At 41.6% G+C, this 22932-nt stretch overlaps 1 protein-coding gene and 1 long non-coding RNA gene across 3 annotated transcripts in view; one reads left to right on the top strand and one right to left on the bottom strand.

Moving 5' to 3' along the window:
• Positions 1–16617, top strand: part of LOC110487375 (zinc finger protein 239) — a 47649-nt gene extending 31032 nt beyond the window's left edge. The window contains exons 1-2 of one of the 2 annotated variants that reach the window (XM_036942368.1): positions 8722–9206; positions 15336–16617. In XM_036942368.1, the coding sequence (XP_036798263.1) occupies positions 8858–9206; positions 15336–16069 (1083 nt within the window). In that variant the 5' untranslated portion in view covers positions 8722–8857 and the 3' untranslated portion in view covers positions 16070–16617. Of the gene's footprint in view, positions 1–8721; positions 9207–15335 lie in introns of those variants that run through there. The other variant, XM_036942369.1, reaches the window with a different exon arrangement.
• On the bottom strand, positions 2842–6764 carry LOC110487413. The gene is made up of 2 exons (XR_005035727.1): positions 6235–6764; positions 2842–3680 (listed from the first exon to the last, which is right to left on the bottom strand). It is a non-coding gene; the product is annotated as an uncharacterized LOC110487413 (long non-coding RNA).
• Positions 16618–22932: the final 6315 nt, after the last annotated feature.

Raw genomic sequence — 22932 nt, 5'->3', positions numbered from 1 at the left:
CATTGTCTTGTTGGAAGACAAATCTCCGTCCCAGTCTCAGGTCTTTTGCAGACTCCATCAGGTTTTCTTCCAGAATGGTCCTGTATTTGGCTCCATCCATCTTCCCATCAATTTTAACCATCTTCCCTGTCCCTGCTGAAGAAAAGCAGGCCCAAACCATGATGCTGCCACCACCATGTTTGACAGTGGGGATGGTGTGTTCAGCTGTGTTGCTTTTACGCCAAACAAAGTTATGCATTGTTGCCAAAAAGTTCAATTTTGGTTTCATCTGACCAGAGCACCTTCTTCCACATGTTTGGTGTGTCTCCCAGGTGGCTTGTGGCAAACTTTAAACAACACTTTTTATGGATATCTTTAAGAAATGGCTTTCTTCTTGCCACTCTTCCATAAAGGCCAGATTTGTGCAATATACGACTGATTGTTGTCCTATGGACAGAATCTCCCACCTCAGCTGTAGATCTCTGCAGTTCATCCAGAGTGATAATGGGCCTCTTGGCTGCATCTCTGATCAGTCTTCTCCTTGTATGAGCTGAAAGTTTAGAGGGACGGCCAGGTCTTGGTAGATTTGCAGTGGTCTGATACTCCTTCCATTTCAATATTATCGCTTGCACAGTGCTCCTTGGGATGTTTAAAGCTTGGGAAATCTTTTTGTATCCAAATCCGGCTTTAAACTTCTTCACAACAGTATCTCGGACCTGCCTGGTGTGTTCCTTGTTCTTCATGATGCTCTCTGCGCTTTTGACGGACCTCTGAGACTATCACAGTGCAGGGGCATTTATACGGAGACTTGATTACACACAGGTGGATTGTATTTATCATCATTAGTAATTTAGGTCAACATTGGATCATTCAGAGATCCTCTCTGAACTTCTGGAGAGAGTTTGCTGCACTGAAAGTAAAGGGGCTGAATAATTTTGCACGCCCAATGTTTCAGTTTTTGATTTGTTAAAAAAGTTTGAAATATCCAATAAATGTCGTTCCACTTCATGATTGTGTCCCACTTGTTGTTGATTCTTCACAAAAAAATACAGTTTTATATCTTTATGTTTGAAGCCTGAATTGTGGCAAAAGGTCGCAAAGTTCAAGGGGGCCGAATACTTTCGCAAGGCACTGTATGTCAGACAGCATAGACAGCAGCTCTAAACTTTATTGACCCTCCTCGGTCTTCCTCTCCTCTGAAGACCCAGTGAGGTTGGAGCTCAGTCAGAGAGCTGTTGAGGGACTGGTTAGGAAGAACACTTCTACAGCCAGAGAGGTGAGAGGTCACATGGTTTAGATGGTAAATATTTATGTCCCCTTAGTGGTTCATCACGTAAGCAAAAGGTAATATGTTCCATCATCTATGTTTATTTACATTAGTACAAATTGTCCACTGATATTGGTGTAATTTCTCACCCCTTTTGGCTGTATGAAAGTTAATTTCCCCTCAGACACAAACATTTGTTCTTTGATATTATGAAGGTAATTTGTGTAGAATTTACTTTTCCCCACATTTCTCTACATTGCTTATGCATATTTGGTGGCCTGACTGCGTCGAAGGCCCATCCTGTTAGATCTGAACCTAATGGAGCGATCGGATGACAGAAATCACATTTAGGTGCCAGGTGTAACTGAGGCCATAAATGCTCCATATCCATTACTTTGAGAGTTTTATATAATATTACTAAATATATTTATTTCTGTGTTGCGGGGGCAGTCAATAAATGGAACGGCAAGGCCACAGAACATGACATAAGCAGAGCTGTGGGAGATCACCTCAAGCCCCTGGTAGAGCCGGGGGTGGTGTTTACCACTCCACCACGCCTTCAGCAGGCTGGAAAAGTGGGATTGATCTGTTTGATCCATTTGTCTTTTTCAGTTTTCAGTAGTTTGATCCTTTGATGTATTGTTCATTTCAACATTTTTCATTTTCAACAAATGCACTGGGTTGGTTGAAAAGTGATACTAAACTTACATACCATGCACTGAATTGATACTGTTTTTCATACTAAGATGGACCATGCGCTATAATGACAAGGTAGAAGATAGCATGAAAAACAATATAAATTCAGTCTAAGATGGACCTTTGCACATATTGGTTCATTGGTTTAGCAAGAGTTGATTGGTTGGTCACTGGGTTAATCTGTTTTGCAATATGATCAGATCAAGCTTTATTTATATAGTACATTTCAGACATGGATGCAACACAATGACTTCACAGAAAAAAAACCTGAAATATTTAGTACACAACAAACAAACTTAACCGAAAGACTGAGCATTTTAAGGAAATGTCATTGATTCAAATATTAACAATTGGATGCAACATCCAATACAAATTATAAACTTGTTTTACTCCATTGTTTGTTATGTTCTCCATCAAGAAACCCAAAAAACTAAATGTTACATGAATTGGAAAAAATATCAAAAGCTAATGTGATTGGTGAGGCATGGAAAAATAAAACATATCTTTGTCAGGCTGAATGTTTGAAATATGAGGTGATTTGAGTCATGCTTCTTCAGTAGTGGAATAAAGACAATCAGCGCTTGAATGTTGTCAATAAATACTGGAGTGATGTAGGATTGTTAATAATATTGATTATAGGTGTATAAGCTGCAAGTACGTTGAAATTAAGTTACGAAAAAAGACCTGAAAATATATATTTTATAAACAATACAAAACATAAACATTAACATCACACCTGATCTTTTTGTTAAATCACATAAATAGAACTAATTCAATTCAGAGCCTGGATTCTTCCCCAGAGGCTAATATCAATTTATCAAATTGAACAGGGGGCAAACGTTTAGGGTGCTACATTGTGAAATTCATTCAAATACTCCTTCTACAATGTTACAACATTCTACATTGTGACAATATTTAATTGATATCATGAAACAACTCCATGTATTTTCTGATGTTTGGTTAGATATATTTTATCAGAGTATCTCGTCACATTGATCATAGCCATAAGGTTTCTCTCATGTGTGTGTCCACTGGTGTGATTTCAGGCTGCTTGACTGAGTAAAACTCTTCCCACATTGATTACAGCTATAAGATTTTTCTCCTGTGTGTATTCTCTGGTGTATCTTCAGATAGCCAGATGTAGCAAAACTCTTCCCACATTGAGTACAGCTATATGGTTTCTCTACTGTGTGTGTTATCTGGTGTGATATCAGGCCGCTTGACTGAGTAAAACTCTTCCCACATTGATCACAGCCATAAGGTTTCTCTCCCGTGTGTATTTTCTGGTGTGATTTCAAGTTGCTTAGCTTAGTAAAACTCTTCCCACATTGATTACAGCCAAAAGGTTTCTCTACAGTGTGAATTCTCTGATGTATTTTAAGGTCTACTGAAGAGGTGAATCTCTTCCCACAGTCAGAGCAGAAGTGAAGATTCTCTCCAGTGTGTATTCTCAGGTGTAGTTTAAGTGAATTTGATTTTAAGTAACTCTTCCCACAGTCAAAACAGTGGTGAGGTTTCTCTCCTGTGTGTACTCGCTGGTGTATTCTCTTATGTAGTTTAAGTGAATCTGATCTTGAGTAACTCTTCCCACAGTCAGAGCAGTGGTGAGATTTCTTCCCTGTGGGTCTCGGTAGGTGTTTCTTGAGGTGTTCTGATCTGGAGAGACTCTTCTCTGCCTTGTCAGCATCATGATGTTGTTGAGGATCACCAGAGGATCCACGATAGACCCGTCTCTCTCCTGTGTGAACAACAAAGTCAGACAGATGGTTAAAGGCTCAAAACAGCAGAAATCCACTGTTTATTTGAGTTAAAATGTGATGCCCAGAGCATACCCATGAAGTTGTACAACAATTGACGTCTGTTAAATTATTTGACAAATGTCTTAAAACAGTCAAGTGAGCAACAATTTTGTATTGTTTTCACATTAGTAGTAACATCGATGATTGGAGGCTAGAAACAAGTTATTAAAGTTGCTGAAACTCTAAGCAATGTGCCAGACGACTTTTAGTCTCCAATTTTGGCCCCTTTCTGTGTTTAATAAAATTGCAGAACAAGGGCGGCACACACACAATTTGGTTGCAGAAACTCCTCCCTGCTAATGAGGAAACCGCTAGTTATGGATGTAGTATATCTGGTAATGAGGAAACCGCTAGTTATGGATGTAGTATATCTGGTAATGAGGAAACCGCTAGTTATGGATGTAGTATATCTGGTAATGAGGAAACCGCTAGTTATGGATGTAGTATATCTGGTAATGAGGAAACCGCTAGTTATGGATGTAGTATATCTGGTAATGAGGAAACCGCTAGTTATGGATGTAGTATATCTGGTAATGAGGAAACTGCTAGTTATGGATGTAGTATATCTGGTAATGAGGAAACCGCTAGTTACGGATGTAGTATATCTGGTAATGAGGAAACCGATAGTTATGGATGTAGTATATCTGCCTGGAGCAAAAATGGTGAGCCAAGATTTTAGTTTTTCACAATGTATTCTGAATATTACAGCGCAAGATCAGGAGTGCTACTCCAGGAAACTCACATTACCTCTGTGTCTATTCACTAATTCACCACCGTGGGGGAAAACTCAGGGGAGTTCTCATAGGCTGACAGCAAAAATTGCCTCCATTTACAGGTTGAATATGAGTGCATTTCCCAATACTTTTGGATTATAATTGTAAGGCTCGCTTGAATCTCCTGCTTAGTGTAATGTTTGTGTTTGTCTCAAATCAACTGCTTCATACTTAAACACTTCAACCAGTAAAATGCTCTTTAGCTAGCTTTTCCATCAGCCTGACAATGAGGGTTTGTAAACAAAGTGTTTGCCAAATTGGCCCATAACTTCACCTAACAACAACATAGACCTACTGTAGGACCCATAACTTCACCTAACAACAACATAGACCTACTGTAGGACCCATGACTTCACCTAACACCATAGACCGAGGACTATAAATCATTTAATATTTCAGGTGAAACATGGAAACTAAAATGTCTTTGTCATGACATTTCATAACCTGATCACCAGATAATTTTGTGAATAATCCCACTAGTCTACTCTGTAATGTGTTGTCATTCTAAATATCCTGAATAAAGGAAAATAGCTGTGTGTTGTTCAATAGGGTAGCCTAGTGGTTAGACTAGTAACCGGAAGGTTGTAAGTTCAAATCCCCGAGCTGACGAGGTACAAATCTGTCGTTCTGCCCCTGAACAGGCAGTTAACCCACGGTTCCTAGGCCGTCATTGAAAATTTGAATTTGTTCTTAACTGACTTGCCTAGTTAAATAATTGCCTATCCATCAAGGAACCGTTCTCTACACAGCTAAGTATCTCTGTGCCTAAACAGACTAAGGAGACGCTACTGTAAATCAAGCAGACACATCATAAACATCAATTTGTTAGGGATGTTGGATCCAATGTGGAGCACGGCATAACTGTCATTACCAGAGTAATGAATGAAGAAGCACTTTGGTTGTTGTTGCATGTTGTGATGTTTGTCATGTGACTGTCATTCAGAAAATGATTTTCTGGATCAGCTGATGATAGTTGAACATGTGACTGTAACTAAACAGCTACAGAATTAAATATGTGTAATTATTGAAGAACTGCATTAATGACAGTATCCATTTGGGTGTTGTCAATAAAGTTAAGGTGACTCTCGGTTAGAACCATTGGATTTTGCAAACTCTGAAATGATTTAGGATTTCTGTGCCCCTGATAACTGTTTACCCAGCGTAATATAAGGAGACACTAAATGTTACGTAGTTAGAGAGCATTTCAGAGATCTGAATACAAAAAAACTGTCCTAACAGGAAAATAACTTAAACTACAAGGCCAAATCTACACTGGAGGAGCTTACCAAGATGACATTGAATGTTCCCAAGTGGCCTAGTTACAGTTTGGACTTAAATCGTCTTGAAAGTCTATGGCAAAACTTGAAAATGGCTTTCTAGCAATGATCAACATCCAACTTGACAGAACAGGAAGGATTTAAAAAAGAATAATGAATATTCACATGAAGATCCATCACCTATTGGATGACATCACAACTTCCCATCAAGCCAACTCCTTGAAGGACTTACTATGACATCACTCACTCCAAGTTTGCAGTTGTCTAAAAAACACTATTTTTCTTACTGTATTTATATATCACTTTCAACAGGAAGTTGAAAGTTTTTTTTTTTTTAATCACTGGAGGACGTTATGAACAATGTAGAATGCCCCTTTAAAAAAATCACACATTACTTCAACAACTGCAGAGTTTGTGTCCCTGTTTCATAAGATAGTACTCACTGTATTTACTGGTGTTAATCAGATCTCCAGTCTTCTCTTCTTCGTCCTACTCTAATGTGACAGTAATCTCCCCTTCTTCATTCTTCATTCCAAAAACGTCTTCATCCTCCACTCTGAAGGCGTCTTTCTCTTCTTCTTTCACGGTAACTGCCTCACCCTCTACTTGTTTTTGTATTGTAAAAGCCTCCTCTTTCACGTGAGCTTCTTTCTCCGTCCAGCAGACCCCCTCTTCTTAAACAGGAGGAGAGTAGCTTAGTGAACTCATGTTCGGGAAAAATAGCTAGTTAGTTTTAGCGACTAGACTAGTGCTAATTTAACCAGCCAGCAAGTTGACTTACAACGTAAATATTAAATTACATGGGGTAGCTAGTTGTTTCCACATAAGTATGTTTAAATCATAGTGGCAAATAAACCACGAAATTATCTAAAGAACTTGAATGACTTTGTTGTCTAGCGAGCTACCGAGGTGGCTGCAGTTGCGGAAGAAGCTTTCCGTCCACTAGATTATACGTCACAGTAGAAACATCGCCTGAAAGACACATATCATCATCATCTGCTGTCTGGAGGGAGGAAACGCAGTTGAGGAGGGAAAACTATTTTTCTTTTCTTCATTGAATTATAATATTATAAAGCAGTTTAGGGAATCGTTTTTTTCCACTCCATTAAATATGAATATTATATCAACACGTACAAAGAGCAACAACTGTTGTTTGATTAGTTCCGATTTTTTTTATGAGAATTTAAAACAAACTCTCCATCTACTCCACATCTGTATTTCTGATTCAGTCAAATAACTAGATATCAAAATAAGCACCTAGTTATTGATACCCTTGATAAAGATGAGCAAAAGTGTATGTATAAAATAAATAAACTTTACCCACTACCAGGATATTTTAGCCCAAAATCTGGTTACCTCTCTGCTAGGAGGCTGACACTTGGCCATAAGTGGATCTTCTAGCAAGACTTATCAACATCCACGAAGGAATGGTTAATTGGGCACAAAATCAACATTTACACATGGTGTAACAAAACATCATGTAGATGTATATAATGAACACACTAGGTCTATACTGCTCCTACATGGTGTAACAATACATCATGTAGATGGATATAATGAACAGACTAGGTCTATACTGCTCCTACATGGTGTAACAATACATCATGTAGATGTAAATAATGAACAGACTAGGTCTATACTGCTCCTACATGGTGTAACAATACATCATGTAGATGTAAATAATGAACAGACTAGGTCTATACTGCTCCTACATGGTGTAACAATACATCAGTGTGCCAGGTGGACATTAGGTTTGATTCAGACCCTGCCAGTGTGCCAGGTGGACATTAGGTTTGATTCAGACCCTGCCAGTGTGCCAGGTGGACATTGGGTTTGATTCAGACCCTGTCAGTGTGCCAGGTGGACATTGGGTTTGATTCAGACCCTGCCAGTGTGCCAGGTGGACATTAGGTTTGATTCAGACCGTGCCAGTGTGCCAGGTGGACATTGGGTTTGATTCAGACCCAGTCAGTGTGCCAGGTGGACATTAGGTTTGATTCAGACCCTGCCAGTGTGCCAGGTGGACATTGGGTTTGATTCAGACCCTGTCAGTGTGCCAGGTGGGCATTGGGTTTGATTCAGACCCTGCCAGCATGGCCAGAAATGTATTCCAAGGTCAGTAACTTATAACCACAGAACCACCACAGAACTTTCATGCGTAACTAAAAACACCTAAGTATTAGATTTACTGCCATGGTCTAGTATGTCACCGCCTCAGATACCATTCACAATGCTGGCTGAGGTACGAGTAAAACATTACATATTATTTGCTAACCATTCACAATGCTGGCTGAGGTACGAGTAAAACATGAAATATTATTTCATATTTGTAAAAATGGCAAGGCTTTAGCTCAGTGGGCTTTTCCATTGTTGAGGAAAGCAGGGGAAGTGTTGTGAGTAACAGAACTGCCTGAGATGTGGGGGAAGGGAAGCTGCTCACTGATTGGTTGTAGTGACAATGGTCCCTCCAGAAATCTATCATTATTCCAACTGACATGTCAAATTCACAAATTCTACAGCATAACGACTGTTATGTCTTAAGTGTAAAACTAACAATGACTCAATAATCCATGCCTTCTGGGAATGTGATGATGTCATAAAGTTTTGGGAGGAGTTAGAAAGTTGGCTGTCAGAAGTACAGTATTATAATGTAAAATTACTTTAAATATGTCTGTCTGCATATTTCAAGACATGGCATATGAAGATGCATTGAGATACCCGATGGTTGGATGATACTTTTCTAATCAGTCAGCATTGACTCTTTCCAGCCAATTGTGTCAAAAATAGGTTCATGACTCAAGGCTTTGAGCGACACAGAATTTAGAACAGCCACATTATTATAGATGATGATAATAATAATGAGTAGTTATTTATGATGCAAGGTGATTTGTAAATTAGTCAGTCAGCAGTCAGCAGCCACCTGCACTGTCGGCTGCAATGTCGAACGAGCCCAAATTAATCAATGCCAATCAGGTGTTCGACGAAATGATTCTTCAGACGTCATTGATCACGTGCTGCTGATAAAGTGACACTGCTTTGAATTATACTGTTTAGCGATTTCAGTACATGCCTCATTACTCCAGTCTCAAACTTAACCCCGTTCCTGCTGAAGAAGAGGTGGTCTGCTGGATGGAGAAAGAAGCTCTCGTGAAAGAGGAGGAGGAGGAGGAGGCTGTTACAATACAACAACAACAACAAGTAGAGGTTGAGGCTGTTACAGTGAAAGAAGAAGAAAAAGACGTCTCGGTTAAAGAAGAGGAAGACTCGTTAAGAGTGAAAGAAGAAGAAGAGGAGGGGGAGGTGACTGTCTCATCGAACAATGAAGAAGAGGAAACTGGATATCTTGGCCCGGTTTCCCAAACGCATCTTAAGGCGTCCGATGGTTCTAACGATGAACGGGCCCTGATTAACACTAGTAAGTACTGTCTTAAGAAGTACAAACTCTGCGGTTGTTGAACTGAGGGGAAATGTGCAATTGCTACATCCTTATTTTGACTTTTAAATTATTTATTTATAGGCATTGATTCTTGAAGAATATTACAATCCCTAATCAGCTTAGTTCAACTGTTTACCCCATCAGAACCCCAAATAAGCATGTTTAACTCCAATGTTTAGAAACAATGTAAACCAACACTGTATAGCCTCAAAACATGGTTAAAACTATGTTGATATCATGGATGGCCAGTCCTTTCATCCATAGGTCTGTTTATGAATTTGAGAGTAATTACATTTCTCCAGCCCCTCCATCGTATTACCAAAACAGTGGTGTAATTACAGCTTTGTTATTGGTTGAACTGCAGATTGGTTGATTGTGTGGCTTTTTTAAAGGGGCAACCTGTTTAAAAAAATTAAAAAAAAAGGTTTTTTAAATGGCTGCCCAGAGACCTGCGCTGTGTTAGAATACTCATACAAATGTTAATTGAGTATATAGTTAGCTTATTATAGTATGATGAAGTTAGTATGCCAAAAGTTCCCGGATGTCGTACTAAATTCGCCAAAATATGACATATACACGCAGTACTTTACGGACCCATAATGCAATTCTTCAGGAAATGGGTATGACTTAACATCGATTTCAGATTTGAAGAAAATGGAGGGAAATATTCAGCCATAGTCCAACGAGAGCGGATACAAATTAACTGCTTTAAATAATTGACAAGTGTTGAGCAATGTAATAAAGTAATGACTTTTCAAATAAATTACGTTACACGTTATGTTAGCTACACTATCCTTATAAAACGCATAGCATATCTGTCCAGCGGTATGTATCAGTATGTTAACTAGCTACCTAACGTTAGTTGGCTACTTATACATCAAACTTGCCAGTTAGACTATAGTTACTATACTAACTACCCAATGTTTGACTTGATTAGAGAGCAGAATAACTGATGAATTTAATAACGCTCAACACCCGTTGAATATGGCCGGTGTCAGTAAATATCTGCAAAAAAGATCATGGTTGCCAGCAGCACAGTTGGTCACCAACGCGTTGGATAACAGCCTAACCAGCTCTGCTAGGGCAAGTAAAATGGTAAGAGTGGGGTTTTCTCTGATTTGTGTCTAGCAAGCTATCCAACGTTAGCCAGGTAGCTTGGGTTCTTTACTGTCATTGTGAGGTCAGAACGCTTGGCTCGACCCTACTCCTCAGCCTTATAGTATTAGTTTACAAACAGTGGCGTTATAAGAGCTTATGTTTTGGTTTCTGGTGGGGTAATAGGCTGAAACATGAGGCATTTATAAGTTATATTCTAGAAGAATCAGTGGAATCAATGGTTATATAGTAAATGGGTCTTTCTATAACTGCCAGTGTAGATTGCCTGTTGGGGTCGAATTGTTAGAGCTGTTGATAAGTCATTGTATAATATTCTGGCAATTATTTTCATGCATTACATTAAAGGCGAAAGATTGTATTTTCTTAGCAAGGTGTTGCTCAAATAAAGTTAGCTGCTAATCGCTAGTTAGCGGTTAGCTAGCTTGCTAAATGTAGTAAGAGTCAGAGCAAACGTAGCTAGCTAATACTGCCTGGTTCAAGTGCTGTTGTCGGTCTAGATAAGCATGTTTGTGCAGCGGTATCTTATCAGAGAGGAGTAAGAGAAGGATGAAGATGTTGGTTAGCTAGCAGGCTACATGAAGTAAGAAAACAACATGTAATCTAACATCTAATTAGGGTCAACTGGAAACAATTACCAACACTTTGGTTCTTACCATGTCTTCTTCTCTGAGGTTTATAGTCAGACTACACTCATCAGGTGTTTTGCTGCCTCCTACTGTACGGTGTTTTAAAAAATAACCAAAACGCCCCCAAAAAATGGGATAAACAAATTATACTAATTATGTAAAATATAAAAATAAACACGAACCAAATTCACTCCACTACCCTGAATTTCAAACAAAAATGGTACTATTCAGATCCCTACACAGGTTCAGGAACCTGGGAGGGGGGAACTTCTTCACTCAGTACTCCCTGTAACATTTTGTCTGAAGTCCTGGAGATCCAGAAATCTGTTTGCCGCCTTCACAATGATGTCTAGCTTCTTAAATGTTTTGTTAGTTTATTATTAATGCAATTTATCACTGCGGCAGTGAGGGCAATGCAAACGCAATTTTGGAAACTGCTAGTTTTGGATGAAGGTTACTAATTTATTAATGCAGTTTATCACTTGCTCTATAAACACAACGAAGTCCACCTCTTTCACTATTTGTCTGTTGGGATCCTTCTCCTGCATGGCTTCACTGCAGACTGTGGGACATGAACTACCTTCTCCTCTCTACTCCTTTGGCTATTTTCACTGCCTCCACATAGGACACTTGCTGGATGGGCCTGATCATCCTAGCTACTACGACCTCCTTCATCCGTACAGTGCACTCCGGGAACCCGGGAACATGATTCCCATCACAATTACAACATGTTATCTGACTATGACATATTTATTCCTTCGACAAGCACTTGCCACATGTCCAACCTTTTTTTTTTTACAATTGTAACACTGCAGCGGCTTCTGTAACTCACTTACCCAGGTTTTACATAAAATGGGAGAGCCACTTCACCAAACCACAGTAAAACCTTCCGTCTATCATTCATTTTAATCCACATGCGTCTACCTGAAATGTTTAACCTAAACCACACAAAGCTTTCTCCTTTTGCGCTGTTGACACACAATCGGCATCATACCACTCCTGGTCACTCGAACCGATTCCACTTTACCCAATTCATCCTTCACCATCTTTGAGACCGTTAACAGGTCACCCACAAAAACACCCTTGCTGATGATTCCCACTCTGACCCTAAACTGCTGTTCATTACCAACTTTAGCCCTTTTCACTCTACTGTTCTTCACCATCGTCCACTCAGTCTCACCAACTGTACTCACGCCAAGATAATCCCTCAATGCTTCCTCCATTGCTCCTCCAGTCATCCCCCAGACTCCCTCGCTCTGTGCTGTGAAAGATGTTTGCGTTCTCAAAGTAGCACCTATATTGTTTTCATTCCAGAACATCTGTTGTTTTACCAACTTGTTAACCCTTTCGTCTGCACTACTTGCTGTCATTTCCCTACAACCCCTTCGATGAGAATGGGGGAGTGTTTAGTTCCAGGGTCCTTCGCTTAGTGATGCGCTTTGAAGGACTATGGTGTTGGACGCTGAGCTGTAGTCGATGAACAGCATTCTCACATAGGTGTTCCTTTTGTCTAGGTGGGAAATGGCAGTGTGGAGTGCAGTAGATTGCATCATCTGTGGATCTGTTGGGGCGGTATGCAAATTGGAGTGGGTCTAGGGTTTCTGGGATAATGGTGTTGATGTGAGCCATGACCAGCCTTTCAAAGCACTTCATGGCTACAGTCGTGCGTGCTATGAGTCGGGAGTCATTTAGGCAGGTTGCCTTAGTCCCTGTGCCCAAGAACACTATGGTGGTCTGAAACATGTTGCTATTACAGACTCAGACGGGATGAAAATGTCAGTGAAGACCCTTGTCAGTTGGTCAGCACATGCTTGGAGTACACGTCCTGGTAATCTGTCTGGCCCTGCGGCCTTGTGAATGTTAACCTGTTTAAAGGTCTTACTCACATCGGCTGCGGAGAGCGTGATTACAAAGTCGTCCGAAACAGCTGATGCTCTCATGCATGTTTCAGTGTTACTTACCTCGACGCGAGCATAGAAGTTATTTAGCTTGTCTTGTAGGCTTGTGTCACTGGGCAGCTATTGGCTGTGCTTCCCTTTGTAGTCTGACGTGGCATGCCTGCCATATCCGACGAGGATTGGAGCCGATGTTCAAGGGGTATAGCAACCTCCCCAGGGTAGCAGTAATACTTTGAGATTTGTCCACAAAGGGATACCCCTCCCATAGGTGGCTCATTATTGGGATTCATTGCTGATTCCTACCTGTAGCTAACTATGAAGTGTCTATTGATACAGGTGAAGGCCCTGTTGGAGATTTCTGGTTGGTAGCTGAGTCGAGGGAACAAGCTACACGGCCATGTTATTATCCCACACAGTCTCTGTGGTTCGTATGAACCCCGTTCCTGGGAATTAGATTTGATTAGAAATCGTCCCAGTCTGTTACCACAGAAAGGGTCCGTTTGTCCCATTTCCAGCTAGGTTACGAGGCGCTTTGTTATTTCCAGAGTCAGTTTATTTTGGTACTGTCCATATGTAGCTTGTTTTTGGTCACAGAATGGCTGAATAAGTGCAACATTTTACCTGGAGCTAACAGCGCATGTCGAATGACTTTAGCTTCCCTCCAGGCCTGAGGACAAACGCTCTCTAGTAGGCTTAAATTAAAGATACAGAAAATAGGAGTGGCAATATCGTCCGCTATTATCCTCAGTAAGTAAGTTTCCATCTAGATTGTCAGACCCCGGTGGCTTGTCATTATTGATGAACAACAATAATTATTTTCACCTCTTCCACACTGACTTTACGGAATTCTAAATTACAATGCTTGTCTTTCATAATTTGGACAGATATACTTGGAAGTGTAGTGTCAGCGTTTGTTGCTGGTATGACATGCCTACGTTTGCTAATCTTGCCAATTAAAAAATTATAAAAGTAGTGGGCTTTGTGATGAATGAGCCATCTGATTCAGTGAATTTTTTCCCAACATTGTATGTAAGGTTCTCTAAAGCTTTTTTACTATCATTCTTTGTCATTTATCTTTGTTTCATTTTCTTTATTTTTATTCAGTTTGTCATATGATTTCTCAATTTGCAGGACGTTTGCCAATCGGTTGTACAGCCAGACTTATTTGCCATTCCTTTTGCCTCATCCCTTAACCATACCATTTTTTACATTCCTAATCATTCCACTGGGATTTAACAGCTTGTACAGTAATTTTTTTTAATGGGTGCATGCTTATTAGTAACAAGCAATTTCATAAATGCGTGCAGTGTCTGGTTGCTCCTCATTACACACCACAGAGCAGCAAATATTATTTACATCGTCAACATAGGAATCACGTGTTTTATTAAATAATTGAGACACACGAATGACTCGGGAACCAGAGATCAACCTTTTGCATTTGTAGTGCAAATGTATCTAACCATTTCTACTGATCTTGTGCCAGTTATGGTTTTCATATTCACATTTTACTGGAACAGTTTAATTTATAATCGTATCTCAAAATCATTGTCTGTGATTAATCTACATTCTATAGAATTGAAAATGATATAAATCTAAATAATGTTTATTGCCATTGCCAACTATGTAAAAGTAGCCTACATAAAGCCAACAAATAAAAACATCTCAAATATCCAGATAAAAATAAATCACATTGGCTGCCTGTCTACATAGTTGATACACTGTTTAAAGTTCTATCACCTAGGTATGTCCGAAACGTGATAGCAACATTGTATAAAATAGTTTGGGACAGACACAGCTGTAAGCTATTTGTGAAAGGGATAAGACGTAATCACATTTTTCCCTTTCATGTCGAGTGGTTATCAAGAGTGAGAGCTGGAAATATTTTACTCTAATCAATAGTTCCTCAAAGTATTTTGTAAGACTTTGTTTACTTGCTGTTTGAGGTGAAGAAAAAAATGACTTTGAGAAGCTCCACAAATCCTTAGTGGTGGTGCGTAAATACTATCAGACATCCCCAAATAGGTGCATCGCTCTCTGCATCGCTCTCTGCCCTCTGTTTGCTAAAACGCAATTTGGTTGCAGAAACTCCTCCATGCTAATGCTGAAACCGCTAGTTATACCAATACCATAGACCTACTGTAGGACCCATAACTTCACCTAACAACAACATAGACCTACAGAAAGGTGCCTATATTGGAGACCAAAAGTTGTCTGGCACACTGCTTAGGATTTCAACAACTTTAAAATCGTATTTCTTGCATAAAATCGTCGATGTTACTACTAATGGGAAAACTAGACAAAATATGACTATTGTTGTTCACTTGACTGTCTTAAGACAAATGTCAAATAATTAACATTCATTAGACATTGTTTGTACAACATTATGGCTACGCTGTTGGCATCACCTTTTTACAGTATTTTTGCTGTGGTGGGCCTTAAACCACCTGTCTGACTTTTTGTTCACACAGGAGAGAGACGTGACTATTGTGGATCCTCTGGGGGGCCTCAACAACCTTATGATGCTGACGAGGCAGAGAAGAGTCTCTCCACGTCACAACACCTCCAGAAACACCAGCAGAGACCCACAGGGAAGAAATCTCATTGCTGCTCTGACTGTGGGAAAAGTTGCAGATCTTCATCAGAACTTAAAATACACCACAGAACACACACAGGAGAGAAACCTTATAGCTGTGATCAATGTGGGAGGAGTTTTACTACATCTAGCAGTCTGACAATACACCAGAGAACACACACAGGAGAGAAACCTTATAGCTGTGGTCAATGTGGGAGGAGTTTTACTACATCTAGCGGTCTGATATTACACCAGAGAAAACACACAGGAGAGAAACCTTATAGCTGTGATCAATGTGGGAGGAGTTTTGTTCAATCTAGCCATCTGACTCAACACCAGAGAGAACACACAGGAGAGAAACCTTATAGCTGTGATCAATGTGGGAGGTGTTTTACTACATCTAGCAGTCTGACATTACACCAGAGAACACACACAGGAGAGAAACCTTATAGCTGTGATCAATGTGGGATGAGTTTTACTGGATCAAGCAATCTGATTCGACACCAGAGAACACACACTGGAGAGAAACCTTATAGCTGTGATCAATGTGGGATGAGTTTTACCGGATCAAGCAATCTGATTCGACACCAGAGAACACACACAGGAGAGAACTCTCATAGCTGTGATTAATGTGACAAGAGATACTCTGATAAAATATCTCTGATCAAACATCAGAAAACACATACATGACGAAGTTGTTTCATGATCTCAATGAAATGTCACAATGTAGAATGTTTTAACATTGTAGTAGGAGTATTTTAACGAGGTCACAATGTAGAATGTTTTAACACTGTAATAGGAGTATTTTAATGATGTCACAATGTAGAATGTTTTAACATTGTAGTAGGAGTATTTTAATGATGTTCTACCTTATCGTTTGCCCTGTTCAATTGATTGCAGCATGATATGGATATTAGCCTCAGGGGAAAATCCAGGCTCTGAATTGAAATAGTATTATTTAACAAAAAGTGATTAACAAAAAAAGAGCTGTGTTACACTTACTGCATTGGTGACCCACTTTAATCAAAATGTAGCACTTCAAAATGTAGCTAGCTGTTTTCTACAAGTTGAAAAAGCTGCTTGTTTAAGAATGACATGTAATATGATAATTGTTGCAGCCGTTTGTGTATATACACACATGAAAGCAGTATAATAAATTGTTAACAAAATTGATTATAGACCAATCTGACATCACTCCAGTATTTCTTGACAACATTCAAATGCTAATTGTCTTTATTCCACTACTCAAGAAGCATGACTCAAATCACCTGCTCGTATTTCAAACATTCAGCCTGACAAAATATACATGTTTTATTATTCCATGCCTCACCATTAAGTGAAGTATTGCCAATACATATTAACAAAGTGCTGTACATTTGGTTTTGATTTTCATATTTACAATTTATGTAACATTTAGTAATTATAATTATTTATGCAACCAGCTGACCATATTTGGGTACACTTATATTGATAATGTTGCCCTGCTTTTAGAATATCAGGATTCATTCTAAGATGTGCTAACCCAAATGCATGATATTGGGGATTGGGCCCGATCCAACAACATGCCTGTCGAGTGAACCCTGAAAAGAGAGCGAGAAGTAAGGTGGAAAGTTACCACGGATATTGCAGGGGTTGGTTGCTGATTGTCTCAAGGGTTGGCAGTCAACAAGTTTTGAGTTTAGCCAGTGCGTTGCCATGGATCACAATTTATTTTGACTGCACGTTTTTCCTTATTGGAGATGAGTTTTGTTTGGTCTCGTTCCAAGGGGACAAGAGTTCTAGAAGCTAGTGGGTTTTAGGATTCTATTGAAAGAAAAATTATTAAGAATACTTAAAAAAAAAATGTATTTCACCTTTATTTAACCCGGTAGGCTAGTTGAGAACAAGTTCTCATTTGCAACTGCGACCTGGCCAAGATAAAGCATAGCAGTGTGAACAGACGACACAGAGTTACACATGGAGTAAACAATTAACAAGTCAATAACACAGTAGAAAAAAAGGGGGGAGTCTATATACATTGTGTGCAAAAGGCATGAGGAGGTAGGCGAATAATTATAATTTTGCAGATTAACACTGGAGTGATAAATGATCAGATGGTCATGTACAGGTAGAGATATTGGTGTGTAAATAAAAACAGTATGGGGATGAGGTAGGTGAAAATGGTTGGGCTATTTACCAATAGACTATGTACAGCTGCAGCGATCGGTTAGCTGCTCAGATAGCTGATGTTTGAAGTTGGTGAGGGAGATAAAAGTCTGCAACTTCAGCAATTTTTGCAATTTGTTCCAGTCACAGGCAGCAGAGTACTGGAACGAAAGGCGGCCAAATTAGGTGTTGGCTTTAGGGATGGTCAGTGAGATACACCTGCTGGAGCGGTGCTACGGATGGGTGTTGCCATCGTGACCAGTGAACTGAGATAAGGCGGAGCTTTACCTAGCATGGACTTGTATATGACCTGGAGCCAGTGGGTCTGGCGACGAATATGTAGCGAGGGCCAGCCGACTAGAGCATACAAGTCGCAGTGGTGGGTGGTATAAGGTGCTTTAGTGACAAAACGGATGGCACTGTGATAGACTGCATCCAGTTTGCTGATTAGAGTGTTGGAAGCCATTTTGTAAATGACATCGCCGAAGTCGAGGATCGGTAGGATAGTCAGTTTTACTAGGTTAAGCTTGGCGGCGTGAGTGAAGGAGGCTTTGTTGCGGAATAGAAAGCCGACTCTTGATTTGATTTTCGATTGGAGATGTTTGATATGAGTCTGGAAGGAGAGTTTGCAGTCTAGCCAGACACCTAGGTACTTATAGATGTCCACATATTCAAGGTCGGAACCATCCAGGGTGGTGATGCTAGTCGGGCATGCGGGTGCAGGCAGCGATTGGTTGAAAAGCATGCATTTGGTTTTACTAGCGTTTAAGAGCAGTTGGAGGCCACGGAAGGAGTGTTGTATGGCATTGAAGCTCGTCTGGAGGTTAGATAGCACAGTGTCCAATGACGGGCCGAAAGTATATAGAATGGTGTCGTCTGCGTAGAGGTGGATCAGGGAATCGCCCGCAGCAAGAGAAACATCATTGATATATACAGAGAAAAGAGTCGGCCCGAGAATTGAACCCTGTGGCACCCCCATAGAGATTGCCAGAGGACCGGACAGCATGCCCTCTGATTTGACACACTGAACTCTGTCTGCAAAGTAATTGGTGAACCAGGCAAGGCAGTCATCCGAAAAACTGAGGCTACTGAGTCTGCCGATAAGAATATGGTGATTGACAGAGTCGAAAGCCTTGGCAAGGTCGATGAAGACGGCTGCACAGTACTGTCTTTTATCGATGGCGGTTATGATATCGTTTAGTACCTTGAGTGTGGCTGAGGTGCACCCGTGACCGGCTCGGAAACCAGATTGCACAGCGGAGAAGGTACGGTGGGATTCGAGATGGTCAGTGACCTGTTTGTTGACTTGGCTTTCGAAGACCTTAGATAGGCAGGGCAGGATGGATATAGGTCTGTAACAGTTTGGGTCCAGGGTGTCTCCCCCTTTGAAGAGGGGGATGACTGCGGCAGCTTTCCAATCCTTGCGGACCTCAGACGATATGAAAGAGAGGTTGAACAGGCTGGTAATAGGGGTTGCGACAATGGCGGCGGATAGTTTCAGAAATAGAGGGTCCAGATTGTCAAGCCCAGCTGATTTGTACGGGTCCAGGTTTTGCAGCTCTTTCAGAACATCTGCTATCTGGATTTGGGTAAAGGAGAACCTGGAGAGGCTTGGGCGAGGAGCTGCGGGGAGGGCGGAGCTGTTGGCCGAGGTTGGAGTAGCCAGGCGGAAGGCATGGCCAGCCGTTGAGAAATGCTTATTGAAGTTTTTGATAATCATGGATTTATCGGTGGTGACCGTGTTACCTAGCCTTAGTGCAGTGGGCAGCTGGGAGGAGGTGCTCTTGTTCTCCATGGACTTCACAGTGTCCCAGAACTTTTTGGAGTTGGAGCTACAGGATGCAAACTTCTGCCTGAAGAAGCTGGCCTTAGCTTTCCTGACTGACTGCGTGTATTGGTTCCTGACTTCCCTGAACAGTTGCATATCGCGGGGACTATTCGATGCTATTGCAGTCCGCCACAGGATGTTTTTGTGCTGGTCGAGGGCAGTCAGGTCTGGAGTGAACCAAGGGCTGTATCTGTTCTTAGTTCTGCATTTTTTGAACGGAGCATGCTTATCTAAAATGGTGAGGAAGTTACTTTTAAAGAATGACCAGGCATCCTCAACTGACGGGATGAGGTCAATGTCCTTCCAGGATACCCGGGCCAGGTCGATTAGAAAGGCCTGCTCACAGAAGTGTTTTAGGGAGCATTTGACAGTGATGAGGGGTGGTCGTTTGACTGCGGCTCCGTAGCGGATACAGGCAATGAGGCAGTGATCGCTGAGATCCTGGTTGAAGACAGCGGAGGTGTATTTGGAGGGCCAGTTGGTCAGGATGACGTCTATGAGGGTGCCCTTGTTTACAGAGTTAGGGTTGTACCTGGTTGGTTCCTTGATGATTTGTGTGAGATTGAGGGCATCTAGCTTAGATTGTAGGACTGCCGGGGTGTTAAGCATATCCCAGTTTAGGTCACCTAACAGAACAAACTCTGAAGCTAGATGGGGGGCGATCAATTCACAAATGGTGTCCAGGGCACAGCTGGGAGCTGAGGGGGGTCGGTAGCAGGCGGCAACAGTGAGAGACTTATTTCTGGAGAGAGTAATTTTCAAAATTAGTAGTTCGAACTGTTTGGGTATGGACCTGGAAAGTATGACATTACTTTGCAGGCTATCTCTGCAGTAGACTGCAACTCCTCCCCCTTTGGCAGTTCTATCTTGACGGAAGATGTTATAGTTGGGTATGGAAATCTCTGAATTTTTGGTGGCCTTCCTGAGCCAGGATTCAGACATGGCAAGGACATCAGGGTTAGCAGAGTGTGCTAAAGCAGTGAGTAAAACAAACTTAGGGAGGAGGCTTCTGATGTTGACATGCATGAAACCAAGGCTTTTTCGATCACAGAAGTCAACAAATGAGGGTGCCTGGGGACATGCAGGGCCTGGGTTTACCTCCACATCACCCGCGGAACAGAGAAGGAGTAGTATGAGGGTGCGGCTAAAGGCTATCAAAACTGGTCGCCTAGAGCGTTGGGGACAGAGAATAAGAGGAGCAGGTTTCTGGGCATGGTAGAATATATTCAGGGCATAATGCGCAGACAGGGGTATGGTGGGGTGCGGGTACAGCGGAGGTAAGCCCAGGCGCTGGGTGATGATGAGAGAGGTTGTATCTCTGGACATGCTGGTTGTAATGGGTGAGGTCACCGCATGTGTGGGAGGTGGGACAAAGGAGGTATCAGGGGTATGAAGAGTGGAACTAGGGGCTCCATTGTGAACTAAAACAATGATAACTAACCTGAACAACAGTATACAAGGCATATTGACATTTGAGAGAGACATACAGCGAGGCATACAGTAATCACAGGTGTTGAATTGGGAAAGCTAGCTAAAACAGTAGGTGAGACAACAACAGCTAATCAGCTAGCACAACAACAGCAGGTAAAATGGCGTTGACTAGGCAACGGGGCCGACAGATAAAACAAACAAGCAGAATGGAGTACCGTGATTAATGGACAGTCCAGCGTGCATCAGCTATGTAGCCAAGAGATCAGTGTGTAGCCAAGAGATCAGTGTTTGTAATAATTGTATATTATTATTTAGAAATTTGTTTTTTTCTTGTTTTTAATTGTTGACAGCCAGTAGAAACCATGTTTATATTGTAGAAGCATTGTAGTTGATGGTGTGAAATGGAAGTTGTTTTCTGTTGGGGTTGAGCAAACATGTCCAACAAAAATATAGGATATATTTGTTGTCTACAGGGCGAAGATGTTACAGGCTTTGGTCTTTCCAATTATGTTTTGAGGTTGTACTTCAGCAGGTATAGCTTGTTAGCAGGTATAGCACTTAGGGTGCACCTCGTTAGTCAGTATGTGTTACACCTGTGCTGGCTTGTCCATCTCGTTAGTGGGAAGGTGTTTCACCTGAGCTGGTCCAGGTTCTATTTAAGAGTGTCTGGCCCAATGCTCCAGTTGTCTTGATAGATGTGTAGAATCAACACCTTTAGTTGCTCTACCTTTTTGGTTTGCGTCCTGTCTTTAAGTTTGGTGTGTGCAGCCGTAGGACAAGTGTTCTGGAATGCAGCCCTAGAACTAGTGAACTGGAATGCAGCCATAGAACAAGTGAACTGGAATGCAGCCCTAGAACAAGTGAACTGGAATGCAGCCCTAGGACAACTGAACTGGAATGCAGCCCTAGGACAACTGAACTGGAATGCAGCCCTAGGACAAGTGAACTGGAATGCAGCCCTAGGACAAGTGGATTTGAATGCAGCCGTAGGACAAGTTATCTGGAATGCTGCACTAGGACAAGTGTACTGGAATGCAGCTGTAGGACAAGTAACCTGGAATGCAGCCCTAGGACAAGTATACTGGATTGCAGCCCTAGGACTAGCGAACTGGAATGCAGCCCTACGACAAGTGACCTGGAATGCAGCCCTAGGACAAGTGAAATGGAATGCAGCCCTAGCACAAGTGTACTGGAATACAGCCGTAAGACAAGTGACCTGGAATGCAGCCATAGGACAAGTAAACTGGATTGCAGACCTGGGACAAGTGACCTGGAATGCAGCCCTAGGGCAAGTGAACAGGAATAAAGCCCTAGGACAAGTGAACTGGAATGCAGCCCTAGGAAAAGTGTAGTGGAATGCAGCCCTAGGATAAGTGAACTGGAATGCAGCCCAATGACAAGTGAACTGGAATGCAGCCCTAGGACAAGCGAACTGGAATGCAGCCGTAGGACAAGTGTACTGGAATGCAGCCGTAGGACAAGTAAACTGGATTGCAGCCCTGGGACAAGTGACCTGGAATGCAGCCCTAGGACAAGTAAACTGGATTGCAGCCCTGGGACAAGTGACCTGGAATGCAGACCTAGGACAAGTGACCTGGAATGCAGCCCAAGGACAAGTGACCTGGAATGCATCCCAAGGACAATTGAACTGGAACGCAGCCGTAGGACAAGTGTACTGGAATGCAGCCTTAGGACAAGTGTACTGGAATGCAGCCCTGGGACAAGTGACCTGGAATGCAGACCTAGGACAAGTGACCTGGAATGCAGCCCTAGGGCAAGTGAACAGGAATAAAGCCCTAGGACAAGTGACCTGGAATGCAGCCCTAGGAAAAGTGTAGTGGAATGCAGCCCTAGGACAAGTGAACTGGAATGCAGCCCAATGACAAGTGAACTGGAATGCAGCCCTAGGACAAGCGAACTGGAATGCAGCCGTAGGACAAGTGTACTGGAATGCAGCCGTAGGACAAGTGTCCTGGAATGCAGCCCTAGGACAAGTGAACTGGAATGCAGCCCTAAAACAAGTGAACTGGATTGCAGCCCAAGGACAAGTGAAATGTATTGCAGCCCAAGGACAAGTGACCTGGAATGC

Source organism: Oncorhynchus mykiss, chromosome 13 (assembly GCF_013265735.2).
Source record: "Oncorhynchus mykiss isolate Arlee chromosome 13, USDA_OmykA_1.1, whole genome shotgun sequence".
NCBI classification, from domain to species: Eukaryota; Metazoa; Chordata; class Actinopteri; order Salmoniformes; family Salmonidae; genus Oncorhynchus; species Oncorhynchus mykiss.
The sequence above is the reverse complement of the archived record's forward strand: the minus strand, read 5'-3'. Positions and strand labels throughout refer to the sequence as shown.